The sequence below is a fragment of the Acipenser ruthenus genome, chromosome 8 (assembly GCF_902713425.1).
Source record: "Acipenser ruthenus chromosome 8, fAciRut3.2 maternal haplotype, whole genome shotgun sequence".
Lineage (NCBI taxonomy): Eukaryota > Metazoa > Chordata > Actinopteri > Acipenseriformes > Acipenseridae > Acipenser > Acipenser ruthenus.
The window spans coordinates 22300766-22314880 of NC_081196.1; the positions used below are offsets into that span (position 1 = coordinate 22300766).

Below are 14115 nucleotides of genomic sequence, written 5' to 3' on the forward strand. Positions count from 1 at the left end.
GGGTTCAAGGGAAGTCGGCCAGCCAGGAAAGGGGTGAGACTCCGTTGCAATAACGCATTGACCCGGAAGGGAAACGACGTGGCGGCCGCAGATTGGAGAGGCGGTTGCAGTTGTTTACCAAGGGTGACAGCATGTGTGAGAGCATAAAAGGGGATGGAGAATCGTAATCTGTTCCTTCGCATTATTATTTATTATTATTTATTATTATTTATTTCTTAGCAGACGCCCTTATCATCCAGGGCGACTTGCAATTGTTACAAGATATCACATTATTTTTTTACATACAATTACCCATTTATACAGCAATCTAGGTAAAGTACCTTGCTCAAGGGTACAGCAGCAGTGTCCCCCACCTGGAATTGAACCCACGATCCTCCGGTCAAGAGGCCAGAGCTCTAACCACTACTCCACACTGCTCCACCCTGCATTGGTTTACATAGAGAAAACCGAGAAGGACTGTGAGAGACCCCGTTAAAAGCTTTGTGAAAACAGTATCGTGAGTGTTTTTTGTTTGTTTGTCTGTGTGTGTAATAGTCTTGTTTGTAACACTACACTAGACTGCTAACACAATTCCGGAGCTGTCGCCGAGGGCCAGCACAAAGCCGGAACAGCACTGCACTACTGTCACAAACAAACTGTATCACCCACCACGAGCACTAGTGTACTCACCCAGGACTGGTGACCGTGTATGAATAATTGTGGGGCGGATATGTGTGGTTTATTGTTATTGTTTGGGTCTGCAAACCCGTTATTGTTTATTGTTATTGTTATTGGTCACCAGACCTGGATACAAAAATAAAAGACCCTAGCTAGGCTAGCTGGGAATCCAAAGGCATCACCAAATTAAAACACCTTTTTGAAGATAAAACATTAAATGTAATTTCAACAGTTGAAACATAAATATAAGTATGCCATACAAAGACTTATTCATATACTTACAAATTAGGTCTCACAAAATTTCTTGGAGAAAGAATAGCCATCCCCAAAATTACAACAATAGAAAAGTCATTTATGGAAATTATATTTTTTTAAAAAAAGGTATGTACTATGATACCGTATAGCATCCAGTATTTATAAAAAACTGAACACAAATTTGTAGCCTAATACAGAAAGTATGGGAAAGAGACATTAAAGAACAGTTGACCCCTGAAATGTAGACCACTGTATGAAAGGGTATGTATATAATCTGTGAAAAATAAACTAATACACTGCAAGTTCATACAGGTAAATATAATGGGGGCAAGGGACTCATGTTGGCAATGCAACCAAGAGACAAGTCCATTTATACATATGAGATAGACTTGTCCAAAACTGGTGAAATACTGGTCTCTGCTAGTCGATTCTTTGTCTAGAATTGTAATACTGTTGATCCCAAAAGATATGTCTTTTGAACTATTTTAGTGACAACCCATGGGACAAATCTCAGAAATGATTAATATCAGTGGGATGCATGACTGCAAAACGTCTCATTGTAATCAACTTGAAAGACATTGACAAAATTAGTGGAGACAAATGGCCTCTTTGAAGATACCAATGCTAGAAAACATGGCTTGTAATTTATATGATGCATATAATGAAGAACACCAAATTTGCAAGAATAGAAACAATTATAAAGTGGTTACTTAAACCACTTCCTCAATTTTGATTTTGTTTTATTTATTATAATGTATGTACTTGTATTTAGACTTGCTTAACCTATATATCTGTGCCTACCTGTAATTTTTTTTGTAAATCAAACTAAGCCAATAATAAAAATGAGTTTAAAAAAAAAAAAAAAAAAAAAAGTTGCTGGCAGTAAGCCAAGTGTAAAAACCACCCTTAATTTTTTTGCACAAAATCAACAATCCTTATTTGCTATGTAGACATGTGCGAATTGACCTTTAGTAGTGTAATAATATTAGAATGATAAACATACGTTTTAAAAATGGTAAAGCATGTCTCCGGAAATTATTCTTAAAAAAATCCAAGTTAACTAAATGGATACGATATTAGATAATGCAAACAAATCTAACACATATTAAAAAAAAAAAAAAAAAAAACATGCCTGATGTGATGTAGCTCTCTGTGAAATATTTAAAAAGGCAGTTGAGTCTGTATAACTGTATAGCTAAATAACAACAGAAGACCTTACATAAATATTTGGAATGTGAGAAACTCCATAAATATATAATTACGGTTTTCTGGTTTATTCAAGAAGGCTATTGGTTACATAATCCACTTCCAAAATATAAATACATATATAAATAAATACAGATATATATAAATAAATACAGATAAATCCAAAGATAAAACAGAAATATTATATGTAACAAACTAACTTACCTCAAACAGTCAATTACCAAGTGCAGACTAGTAAATATGGCGACATTCCCCAGAATGTTGCTTTATCCCATAAAAAAAAAAAAAAAAAGTCACTTCTGGCATAAAACTAAACTTCCGGCAGATGCTTTTTAAATGATGCACCCTTAAAAGGAACCACACTGCGATCTGCTGAAATGTCAGATAACCGCAAACTCTTTAACACCTCTCCCTTCCCCCACCCCCTCCCGCTCCAACCCCTACACCCACTGCATCCCCTACTAACTCACCCTCCTTCTCCACCTTCTCGCCCCTCTCAGACTCTGACCTCTCCTCCCTGCTCCAGGGTCACAAACCCACCACATGTGCCCTGGACCCCCTCCCCACTCACCTCTTTCAAGCTGCTGCTCCTGCTCTACTTCCCTTCATCTCCTCCTTTCTCAACACCTCTCTCCTTTCTGGTCTCTTTCCCTCTGCCTTCAAACAAGCCTCTATCACTCCCCTCCTCAAAAAACCTACCCTCGACCCCACCTCCCTCCAGAGCTACCGTCCTGTCTCCCTCCTACCCTTCCTCTCCAAAACCCCCGAGCGGGCTGTACACCGCCAGCTCTCTGCTTTCCTGTCCAACCACTCTCTACTCGACCCTCTCCAATCTGGCTTCCGCTCTGCTCACTCCACTGAAACCGCCCTCCTGTCTGTCACCAACTCACTAAACTCTGCCCGAGCTGCCTCTCTCTCCTGTCCTAATTCTCCTCGACCTCTCGGCTGTCTGACACTGTCGATCACTCTATTCTACCATCCTCTCTCGCTGACCTGGGAATCTCTGGCACTGCTCTGGCCTGGTTCTCCTCCTACCTCTCCAACTGCACTTACCAGGTAACCTGGTGTGGAGCAACCTCCACACCTCGCCCTCTCTCAACAGGAGTCCCGCAAGGGTCAGTCTTGGGACCTCTCCTGTTCTCTCACTACACCCGCTCCCTGGGCCCCCTCATCGCATCCTATGGTTTCTCATACCATTTCTATGCTGATGATGCTCAGATTTTCCTCTCCTTCCCCACCTCTGACTCCACCATCCCCTCCCGTATCTCTACCTGTCTGTCTGCTATCTCCTCCTGGATGCACTCGCACCACCTCAAACTCAACCTCTCTAAATCTGACCTCCTTTTCTTTCCCTCCTCCTCCTCCCCCTCCTCTGATCTCTCTATCTCTGTTCCTCTGGAATCTACCACACTCTCTCCCTCTTCCTCCGCTAAGAACCTTGGAGTCACCCTGGACCCCTGCCTCTGTTATTCTCAGCACATCTCCACTTGCTGATTTCTTCCTGAGCAACATCCGAAGACTCCGACCCTTCCTCACCAACTACACCACCCAGCTCCTGGTCCAGGCCTTGGTACTCTCCCTCCTAGACTACTGCAACTCCCTCCTGGCTGGCCTCCCTGCGTCCGCCACCCGTCCGCTCCAGCTCATCCAGAACTCCGCTGCTCGCCTGGTGTTCTCTCTGCCTCGCTTCTCCCACGCAACTCCACTGCTCCGCTCACTCCACTGGCTCCCGATCACCGCTCGCATCCAGTTCAAGACTCCTGTACTCGCCTACAGATGCCTTGACCAGACTGCACCCAGCTACCTCCAGACCCTCATCTCTCCCTACACCCCCACTCGACCTCTCCGCTCCTCCTGCACTAGAAGACTGTCTGTACCTCCGCTACGCTCCCCTGCCTCCAGAGCCCGCTCCTTCTCCACCTTTGCCCCGCAGTGGTGGAATGACCTTCCTACAGATGTCAGGACTGCCCAGTCCCTGACCACATTCCGGCGCCTCCTCAAGACTCACCTCTTCAGACAGCACCTGTAGAACTCCTTTTCCCTCTGGACACTTATCACTCTTCCTTAAATGCGCTTTACTTACTCTTATATGCTCCCTATTTTACTGCATTTAATCCTGTACTTCAGAGTACTGTAATCTGTCACAAGTGTTATTTAATCTATAGTATTTTGTATTTAATGATATCCTGATGTAACTATCACTGACACTGTTATCTGCTTCGTTATTGACTCGTATTTTGTCATATACTTGTACTTGCTAGAACCGAAGTAATTGTATTTTATCTTGCTCTTTAATTGTATTAATACTTGTACTGTGATTATTGAAATGTATTTTTGTTTATGACTGTAAGTCACCCTGGATAAGGGTGTCTGCTAATAAATAAATAATAATAATAATATTCTGAACGATGCACCTGCCTCTCTTTTGATGCTGCTGCACTTTTTTCGATGTCACCGCCCCTTTCTCTGATGTTACCACCCTGTTTCTGTCGTCTGGTTGCAGCGACGTCTCTGTGTAGATTTGCTACCTCTTTGCACTTCTCGGCCACCATAATTTAAACCCCAAGTCAGGCCCTCGTTGTCTGACTTGCGTTTTTTCATCCTCCCCACCCTCTCCATTGTGCTGCTCTACCTCAGCAAAGGTCTCCCTCTAGGGGGAAGTGAAGTCAGTGGCCCAGCCACGTTGGCCTCATCCTCTGCAAGCTCCAGGGGACCCTCGACCAAACTATTATCTCTCTTTCGTTTTCCCATTCTCTCACCTCTAGGTTCACCTTGGGGGAAGCATCAGTTGCTTCCCAGCCTTGGAGGCTGATCGGTTCTCTCACCTCCATGAGGGCGGCTCTCCATGAGCCAAGGGAAAACCATATACTCACAAAGCACTTCTATTCTCAGCTCCCAAGGTTCTTCCTCCACGCAGCCCTTGCTCCTGTTCGATGAATTGTTTGCAATCAAACTCAATGGTTCATATTGCGTTTTCCCTCCAATCTCATTATGGGCCTTTACTTGGTACTGAGCTTGCTTAGAGCTCGCCAAAATCATTTTGATGAATAAAAACAAAACACATACCACTATTGAAAATAAGAAGATATATTTTGGTTGAGGAAAAAAAAACATACTATATCTGGTATGACCAGATATATCTACAGCAAGCAACAGAGAAAGATATAGGGCCAGATATTGGGAAGGTTTGCGCACCGCACAGAGGGTTGTGTGTCGCAATGGCCGTTATGTGCAAATGCGCAAAATGTGCCATATTCAAAACTACTTTTTGCGCGCCACAATCCGTTTTGCACTGTGCACGCATATAATGTATGCATAGTGCAATTTGACGTAAGTGGCCAACAATTTGTGAGATCCTGCCATATTCGAAATTATGCGAGGCAAACCAGTTTTGCGAGGCACAAAATAACGCTTTTAAAAAGCAAGCCTTAACTCCATGCACATCACTCCAGCATTCACTCACCCAATCACTGAAGTGAAATGCAGGCGCTTTCTGAGGTACTACAACAATGGAAAACACCCAGCGATCATACAAGGTTCCGTCCACATCTATATAATGTTTATATTCAAAAGAACGATTGTGATAGCAGCATCAGTAGTGTTAATACATGTTTAAAAAATAAACAGGGAAGCTGCAATTATGATTGTTCTTTCGGACCGAAAGAAAACTAATCACTTTCCCAAGCACGCTTTCTTGGTGCTGAAAGAATAACTACCAAAACAGAATCAAGAGTACAGCACAGTATCATATGACATACCGTTGGTATGTAACATAGACCCAGCCAGCAGATACTAAACAACTACCTATATAATGTAGGGAAGCTTTACTTTAATAGACACATACAGCTTACAGCAGTATATCAACCTTAGATTGATCAAGCAACAGTTTGCACCTCCTTACCTTGCATTCACATAGATTTTAATATCAAAGACACTGCTTATACAGTAGTAGGCTAAGCTACTGATTACTGTATTGGTAAATTGTGTCTGCATTTTGAATGTAAAGTTAATGTACGAAAGGTGCTCTTTCTTATTCCACTGCCAGTTCAGTCCATTTTATTTAAATTGAATTAATTGCCCCCCAGGTTTGTCAAGTAAGTTATATATATATATATATACACACACTGTATGTATATATAAATAATATATATATTGTAACACAGCAGGAAGGGGGTTAATATCCTCCCTGCATGAAACAACTGCGTATGCGAGGTAGTCAGGGACCTGCCTGTGTAGTCAATGCTCCAACACAGAGTTAGGATTTTGTTTGTTAATTTCATTTTATATATTAAAAATAACGTGTCAGCCCTTAAACTCCATTTCCTGTGTCCTGGGTCATAATTTAAAGGGGCAAACGAACAACCGTGAGTGCCGGTTCGTTTACATATGGAACAAACAAAATCCTAACTCCGTATTGGAGCACTGACTACACAGGCAGGTCCCGGACTAGCTCGCAGGACGGCTAAGCCCTTTACCTGCCAAACAAAACACACCACGCAGGTTTAACACCGAACAGCAAGGTTTACACTACCTTTTCCTTTTTACGCTTGAGCACACTATCAAGTGGGCTTCTATACACACCAGCCGCCCTAAACAGACTGGCTGCTTCCTTTAAATACCCTGCACCTGGCTCCAATTTACAATGATAGCCAGGTGCAGGGGATAATTACTAATAAAACAATTAACAAATATAACTAAACAATTAAACCAACTGTGCATATGCAAATGTTTCATGCAGGGAGGATATTAATCCCCTCCCTGCTCTGTTACAATAACAGGTGATTCCAGCTGGATTATTAATATTGTGTTGTTGTTATTGTTAATGTGTGTATGTATGTATTTTCTTATAACAGATGCCCTTATCCAGGGCAACTTACAGTTCTTACAAAAAAACAGATTACAAAAATCATATCAAGCAATAGCGGTTTGATAAGTGGGATCACGGCTAATACTGAGAAATAATAATAAAAAAAAATACAATGGTACTGTAACAGAAAACAAGTCAAAAAATGTAAATGAATTAGAATAGGTAATATGTACTCATATTTCTGTGACAGAAGTAGAGAAATCATAAACTCACTTCCCAGCAAACAGCACAGCACATCTGTTTGAATTCCATAGAATCTGTGATGGCCCTTTAAATATCTAGCTTATTAGCCATGCTAATGTCTGTGATAATGATAGACATTAGATACAAATGTATGTATGTGCGCAAATTTCATAAGAACATAAGAAAGTTTACAAACGAGGAGGCCATTCGGCCCATCTTGCTCGTTTGGTTGTTAGTAGCTTATTGATCCCAGGGTGTCAGCTTCAACAGCATTACTGGGGAGTTGCTTCCAGACTCTCACAATTCTCTGTGTAAAAAAGTGCCTCCTATTTTCTGTTCTGAATGCCCCTTTATCTGATCTCCATGTGTGACCCCTGGTCCTTGTTTCTTTTTTCAGGTCGAAAATATCCCTTGGGTCAACATTGTCAATACCTTTTAGAATTCTGAATGCTTGAATCAGATCACCGCGTAGTCTTCTTTGTTCAAGACTGAATAGATTCAATTTTTTAGCCTGTCTGCATACGACATGCCTTTTAAACCCCAGATAATTCTGGTTGCTCTTCTTTACACTCTTTCTAGAGCAGCAATATCCTTTTTGTAACGAGGTGACCAGAATTGAACACAATATTCTAGGTGAGGTCTTACTAATGCATTGTAAAGTTTTAACATTACTTCCCTTGATTTAAATTCAACACTTTTCACAATATATCCAAGCACCTTTTTGGCCTTTTTTATAGCTTCCCCACATTGTCTAGATGAAGACATTTCTGAGTCATATGCTTAAGCATAAAATTATTTGAATTGCTCCGAAGGCCAAATTTGAATGAAAATGGCTCACTTTTGTGATATTCGTGACGGGCTTGCAATGGGCAGAACGTTTCCATTACATGCGTTTAGCTAAGTGCACTATCCTCAGCAACATTGGCAAAGGGCTGCAGTGCCCAAGGGCTCAATCCGTAAAATATCCCTGTAGTTGCATTCTCCAAAGGCTCCTTTTCCTTTTCATGGCACTCACCCGGTAATTCCACACTCAGGTATAAGGACACAGCTGACTTTTTTTTTTTTTAAGTACTGTTATTTATTTCTCTTTGATATCAGAAACACACTTTGACATGCACGATCTGCATTCCATGCTATTGACTATGGTGTGGTAGAAGCAGGGTGCGTGGTGATTGTGGGGCAGTTGGAAAGGGTTTTTAGTAGGAGTATGAGTAAGGGATACACATGTGCAGACTGCATCCACAGACGGCGTTCTTGGCCGGCTCCATGCTGAGATTCCCGTCTTCGGGGCTTCCGAATAGAGTAGTATTTTCAACATTGTGGGTTTGTTTTGCAGTCCACACTTCTGTAAATATGTTTATGTATAGTGTAAGGAGCACGGATCGGAACTACTCAGAACACCGGCTGACAGGCGCGTTTCTGTAAAATAAAGAGTGGAGTTTGAGTATTTTGTCCGTCTCCTTCATGTTGACACTTATCCAGTTAGCAAGTCTACAATATATTTTTATTTAAGTTATGTGTTGAATAGCCTACACTATCCTGTGGTCCATTGTTTCATTTCTCCATTTAGCAGCTTATTTATATATTTGTGGGGGTGGGCATGCAACTTCACGGGTGCCAATGCTACCGATGTGTGTTGAGCTTTGATTCTGCATTCCATGTGCAGGTTACATTTGAGTGTAGACTCGTCTGAGGAATATTGGTATGTACTGTACACCTATGATAGCTGCTTGGCAAAGTATTGTTAACAGTCCATTGTCGTGTAGTATTCCAATTCTGTGCATTCACGCGTAGCTCTTGTGCATTTCTGCTATATTGGTATTGAATGAACAGGTGGTTTTGCGAGGCACAAACACATTTGCGAATTGAGCAAAAAACTGCTATTTTCCAACTTCGTGCAACTGCTTTATGTCGTGTTGGAAAATATCAGTTTTTGTGCAAAAGCACACATTTTTTGCGAGGCACAAATTTTGCAAGGGGATTACGCATCAATTTGAATATCTGGGCCATACTCTTTGAATGTAAGCAAAATTGATGTGGAACTGTGGCAAAGTAGCTGCTGAGTGAGAACAGGTGCAGAGGTGATGCAGTGCAAGAATAATCACAGACAGAAAACTGTAATCCGTTTGGAAAAGGGGTCTTTTTATTTTTAAATCCCAGTCTGGCGACCAAACAATAACCTCCGGCAATACACACCAATGTGTAATACACAGAGGTAACAATAACAATGGGTTCCAGCCCAAACAATGAATACACGTTATCTGCCCCACATTTATACTGGACATGGTCACCAGTCCGGGAGCGTGGAGTAGTGCTTGTGGTGGGTGATACAGTTTATTAAGTGAGTGTGGTGCAGTGTTGTTCCAGCTTTGTGCTGGCCCAAGGCGACAGCTCCAGATACGTGTTAGCCATCTTGTGGTTCACAAACAAAGACAATTACTAACAACGACAAACAAACAAAAAAAAACACTCAAATACTTTTCAGCTTTCACTGGGTCTCTCACGGTCCTTCTAGTTCTCTATACCCAAAAACCAAGCGAAGGAATAGATTGTGATTCTCCATCCCCTTTTATGCTATCTTGTATGACCCCTTGGTAAACGAGTGCAGCTGTCTCTACAATCTGCAGCTGCTACGTCTTTTCCTTTCTGGGTCAATACGTTCCTGCAACGGAGTCTCGCCTTCTTCCAGATTGACCGACTTCCCGACCTGGGGAAAGAACTGTCAGACAGCCCGTCCAAAGAACTCTACTTTTGCTGGTTAGCGCCCTCACAGGCCGGGAGGGAGATTTACACCCAAGATTCATTATATTTCTGTCACAGTAACAAATTAAAGATATGGAACAGGTTTTGTTTATGTTACAATTTAAAAATGATGAGACTCATAGCAGACCAGAAATACATATTTTTTAGTCTTTTAATAAGGGAGATTATAAATCAAACAGATGAATACAAGGAAACAGTCATATAAAGATTGCAGAAACAAATTACGAAAATACATTGTTTACCTCAACATTGTGACATTGAATATTTTTAATGGCAAGAATCTTGTAAAATATGATACATCTCCTAATTATGTGGCAACAACTGACAATGACCAATATATACAGTAGGAATATAACAAAATATGCCTGTACAGTTTACAGACACTATAAAACAGACAGTATTACAATATGTTAACTTGTGAATAATAAAAAATAAAAAATTGTCATGATACAAGTTATTTTAACCAATTAAACATTTTCGGTGTGAAAAATGCAATGTTAATATAAAAGGAAGAATTACTTTAAATACTGCAATTTAAAATCAAATAAAACAGTTTACGGTGGTGTACAGTTTGTAACAAAGGGGATTTGATTATATCTTAACACAGATTGAAGTACCTTATCCAACATTTAAACCTCCACTTAACCTGTAAAATGTAATCAACATTCTGTCCATTGTGTTTTTTGAGAGCACATGAAAGAAAGTTATTTAGCTGGTTTCACACATATTGGCTTTTGCTATACATGCTGGAGGCTTGTCTTTGCAGTATGGGTGGATGGTAAGTGCTCATCTTGGAGCTCACAGTCAGCCTAGTTTTCTTTTCCTTAAGTGGTGCTGAGCAGCATATCATAATTATCCCAGAAGCAAAAAGAAATCCAGAAACAGCCCATCCAATGTATAGGGCTTCTCCTAACTCCCGTCTTTGAGCATTGAGCAGCAATGGGTTGTAGAAGTCTCTGATGATGGTGTTAGCAGTCCACGATACAGGAATTATGATACAGATACCTGACATGACCAGAAGGATTCCTGCAGAAATCAGTACAAACCCTTTTGTCCGTGTACCTTCATCCATGAACTTGGTGCATTTCATTCCAATGAAGGCAATCAGTAGTCCCACAAAGGCTAGCGCTACAGAGGCACACATCAGTCCTCTGCCTGCCTGGAGATCAGGGGAGAGAGCCAGCAAGGAATCGTACACTTTACATTGCATCCTAAAATTTGCATGTCGAATACAGTTCATCCACAAGCCTTCCCATCTGTTTTCGAAGACAATAATGTTTTCTTCGATGAATGCAGATATCTTCCATTGCGGCATTCCTGTGACTGCACAAGTTCCGACTAATCCGATGATACCAAGAACTAAGGCAACAAGTTGTAGTGGCCCCTTATTCATGGTTCAAGGTTTTTCGTTGAGTGCAATACTTGCTGAAGAAAAGCACAGGAATAAGACCTGCTGTAGTTTACTTTATCACACAGGCCACACAACAAATGGTGATAAAGTTGCCCTGCTTTAAGCACCAGCAAAACTGAAACAATGCAAACTTGCTGGTTGAACAAGTTCAGTAAGCCAGTAGCAATAGAAAACAGTAGTGATTATGACTTGTAAATATTTTACTGTATTGGATCTCAGGTCAGACTACAAAAATAGCATGTACTTCAAGTGTCTGGCACTGTTTTTTGCCTCCGGTAAAAAAAACAGTTTCCTTTTTGAATTCCTGTACAGAATATATTTAATCTGTATCTTCTCCACTTCTAGGGGATTTCGTGTTTAACTGTGCACACAAAATGGTGTTAAGGATACACTAGGGCAGGTGCTCTCAGAGTGAATGAAATATCTTACACAAGTCTAAAAATGTACACATGATGAAACAGTCTTAAAACAACAAAACACCTAATCTAAAAACTTGCATTTTGTTTTCCTGTTTCTGACTCGCACTTCAACATGGTAGGTATGATCAACTAGAGGTCAGAAGCAGCTGTGCTGTTTGGGGTGTTTTTTGTAGCAACCAACAAGTCTCTTTAGCAACCTTACTGCAGACCTGAGAATATGTCTTGATGTGTAGCACTACAGGAAATTCCAGTTGTCACCAAAAATCTAATTTAAACTAGCAAAATCAGGGATTGAACATCATGACCAGCTGTAACTGGTTTAGTTATTGTTTGAATTTTTAAAAGGCGTTATTGTTAACCCATTGTGCACTGTATCTGTTAAGTTATTTACCCTCCACTATCTGTAAATGGTGTGGGTAAGGTAATTGCATACTGTATTTGTACGTTCAGCAAGAAAATTGCTGACTTTAAAGAGCTCTGTGGTCAATTTAAAGAACTCTGTGGGCAGCAGTGTGGAGCAGTGGTTAGGGCTCTGGACTTTTGACTGGAGGGTCCTGGGTTCAATCCCCGGTGGGGACACTGCTGCTGTACCTTTGAGCAAGGTACTTTACCTAGATTGCTCCAGTAAAAACCTCACTTAATAAATGGGTCATTGCATTGTATGTAAAAATAATGTGATATCTTGTAACAATTGTAAGTCGCCCTGGCTAAGGGTGTCTGCTAAGAAATAAATAATAATAATTTAAAAAACAAAAGACTATTAAAACTGTTCAGCATAACTACTTCAGGATTCATTGAACTATGTTTAATTTGTTAAACAAAAGCACCATCAAAGAGGTTTTGCAAATTAGATTTTATACTATGTTATACTAGTATTAAATTAATTAATATCGGGGATGAGCAAAATTGTTAAGGAAACTATTTAAATAGAAAATAGTGGTTCACAAATCTGTTTAACATACAAAAGAATATAGGTTGCCAGTAATGTATTTTAAACAGAAAATCTTAAGTCCCATTATATATATATGATGTGGTGCATATCCCCTGAAAATGATATTAATACCTTAACGTGTATTAGAAATGTAAGTGGACTAATTAATTAAATCTCTGTCTTGAGGGCCCCTTTCCTGCAGACATACTGAACTGTGTGACCACTGAACTAGGTGCCGGGGCTAGGTGGCATTCTGACTGGGATTAGGCTGAAAGGACATTTGAATTATGCACAGGTAATTCACAACTGCAACAACAAGCATTTTGACGCAAGGAAGGTATAAAGCATCCATATCCTGAGAGGAAAAGGACATTAAAACATCAAAGGACTGAGTTTTAAAGAGGCAATATACGCTCCTGAAAGTGACTATTTAGCAGATAAATATCCAAGCAAAACTAAACATTTTGCGCTCCACATCGATTACTAAACAAGGTGCCAACACTCTGCTAAGCGAAGCTGCAGCTCCAGGAGTCTGCCATCGACCCAAGAAGAGGAAGCAAGCTGCAAGCGAGTCAAAAAACCAAATGCGATGAGATTGAGGCCCGGCTGAGGGGACTGCCATAAAACGTACAAGACTTTTATCAAACAAACCAGTCTGGGTCTGCTGTACACCTCAAACCACAGTATCCAAAAAGAAACTGTACCCTGCTACCTGCGTAGCTAAAGATTCAGCGAAGAGGACAAAGCGGACGGGCGCTGTTGTTGATACTATTTCAGGGATTGAAGACTTTGTTGCCGAGTTTCTGGATTATAATCAGGGATCGAAGATTTTGTTGCTGAGAGGACAGCCTTTTGTACTGGGCACTTAGAACATAAGAAAGTTTACAAACGAGAGGAGGCCATTCGGCCCATCTTGTTCGTTTGGTTGTTAGTAGCTTATTGATCTCAGAATCTCATTAAGCAGCTTCTTGAAGGATCCCAGGGTGTCAGCTTCAACAACATTACTGTTAGGGTAGAGTTGGGTGCTCAATGTTAAACCTCTAGCTTTGCACTTTAATAACTTTGGCGGGGTTTGTCCACAAATTTTTATGTTCCATTGATTTGCAATGTTGTGAAAGCATGGAGAGTTTCATGACCTTGTGCGGTTAACGAGATCTGGATACCTGTTTTTTGTAAAACTTCCCTTTTTTTCCCCCCATATACTTAACATGGGTTTTTGCGTTTTTTCCTCTCATGTACAGGCCGCATGGTACTCGAATAAACGCCATTTTCAATAATGAAACATGTACATTTTTTCCCTACCCCAGCTCAAATAAATGCAGCACTTAATAAAGAAACACATAAAAAAAAAACCACAATATGGCAAAACATTACAAATAGAAACAACATTAATGTAATACATTTGAATAAAATGTATTTAAAA

At 40.7% G+C, this 14115-nt stretch overlaps 1 protein-coding gene across 1 annotated transcript; it reads right to left on the minus strand.

Moving 5' to 3' along the window:
• Positions 1–10064: 10064 nt before the first annotated feature.
• Positions 10065–11526, minus strand: LOC117406426 (claudin-8-like). Its single transcript, XM_034010431.3, has one exon. It carries the CDS (start codon positions 11322–11324, stop codon positions 10650–10652), a length of 675 nt encoding a protein of 224 aa, XP_033866322.3. The 5' UTR covers positions 11325–11526; the 3' UTR covers positions 10065–10649.
• Between the last annotated feature and the right edge of the window lie 2589 nt (positions 11527–14115).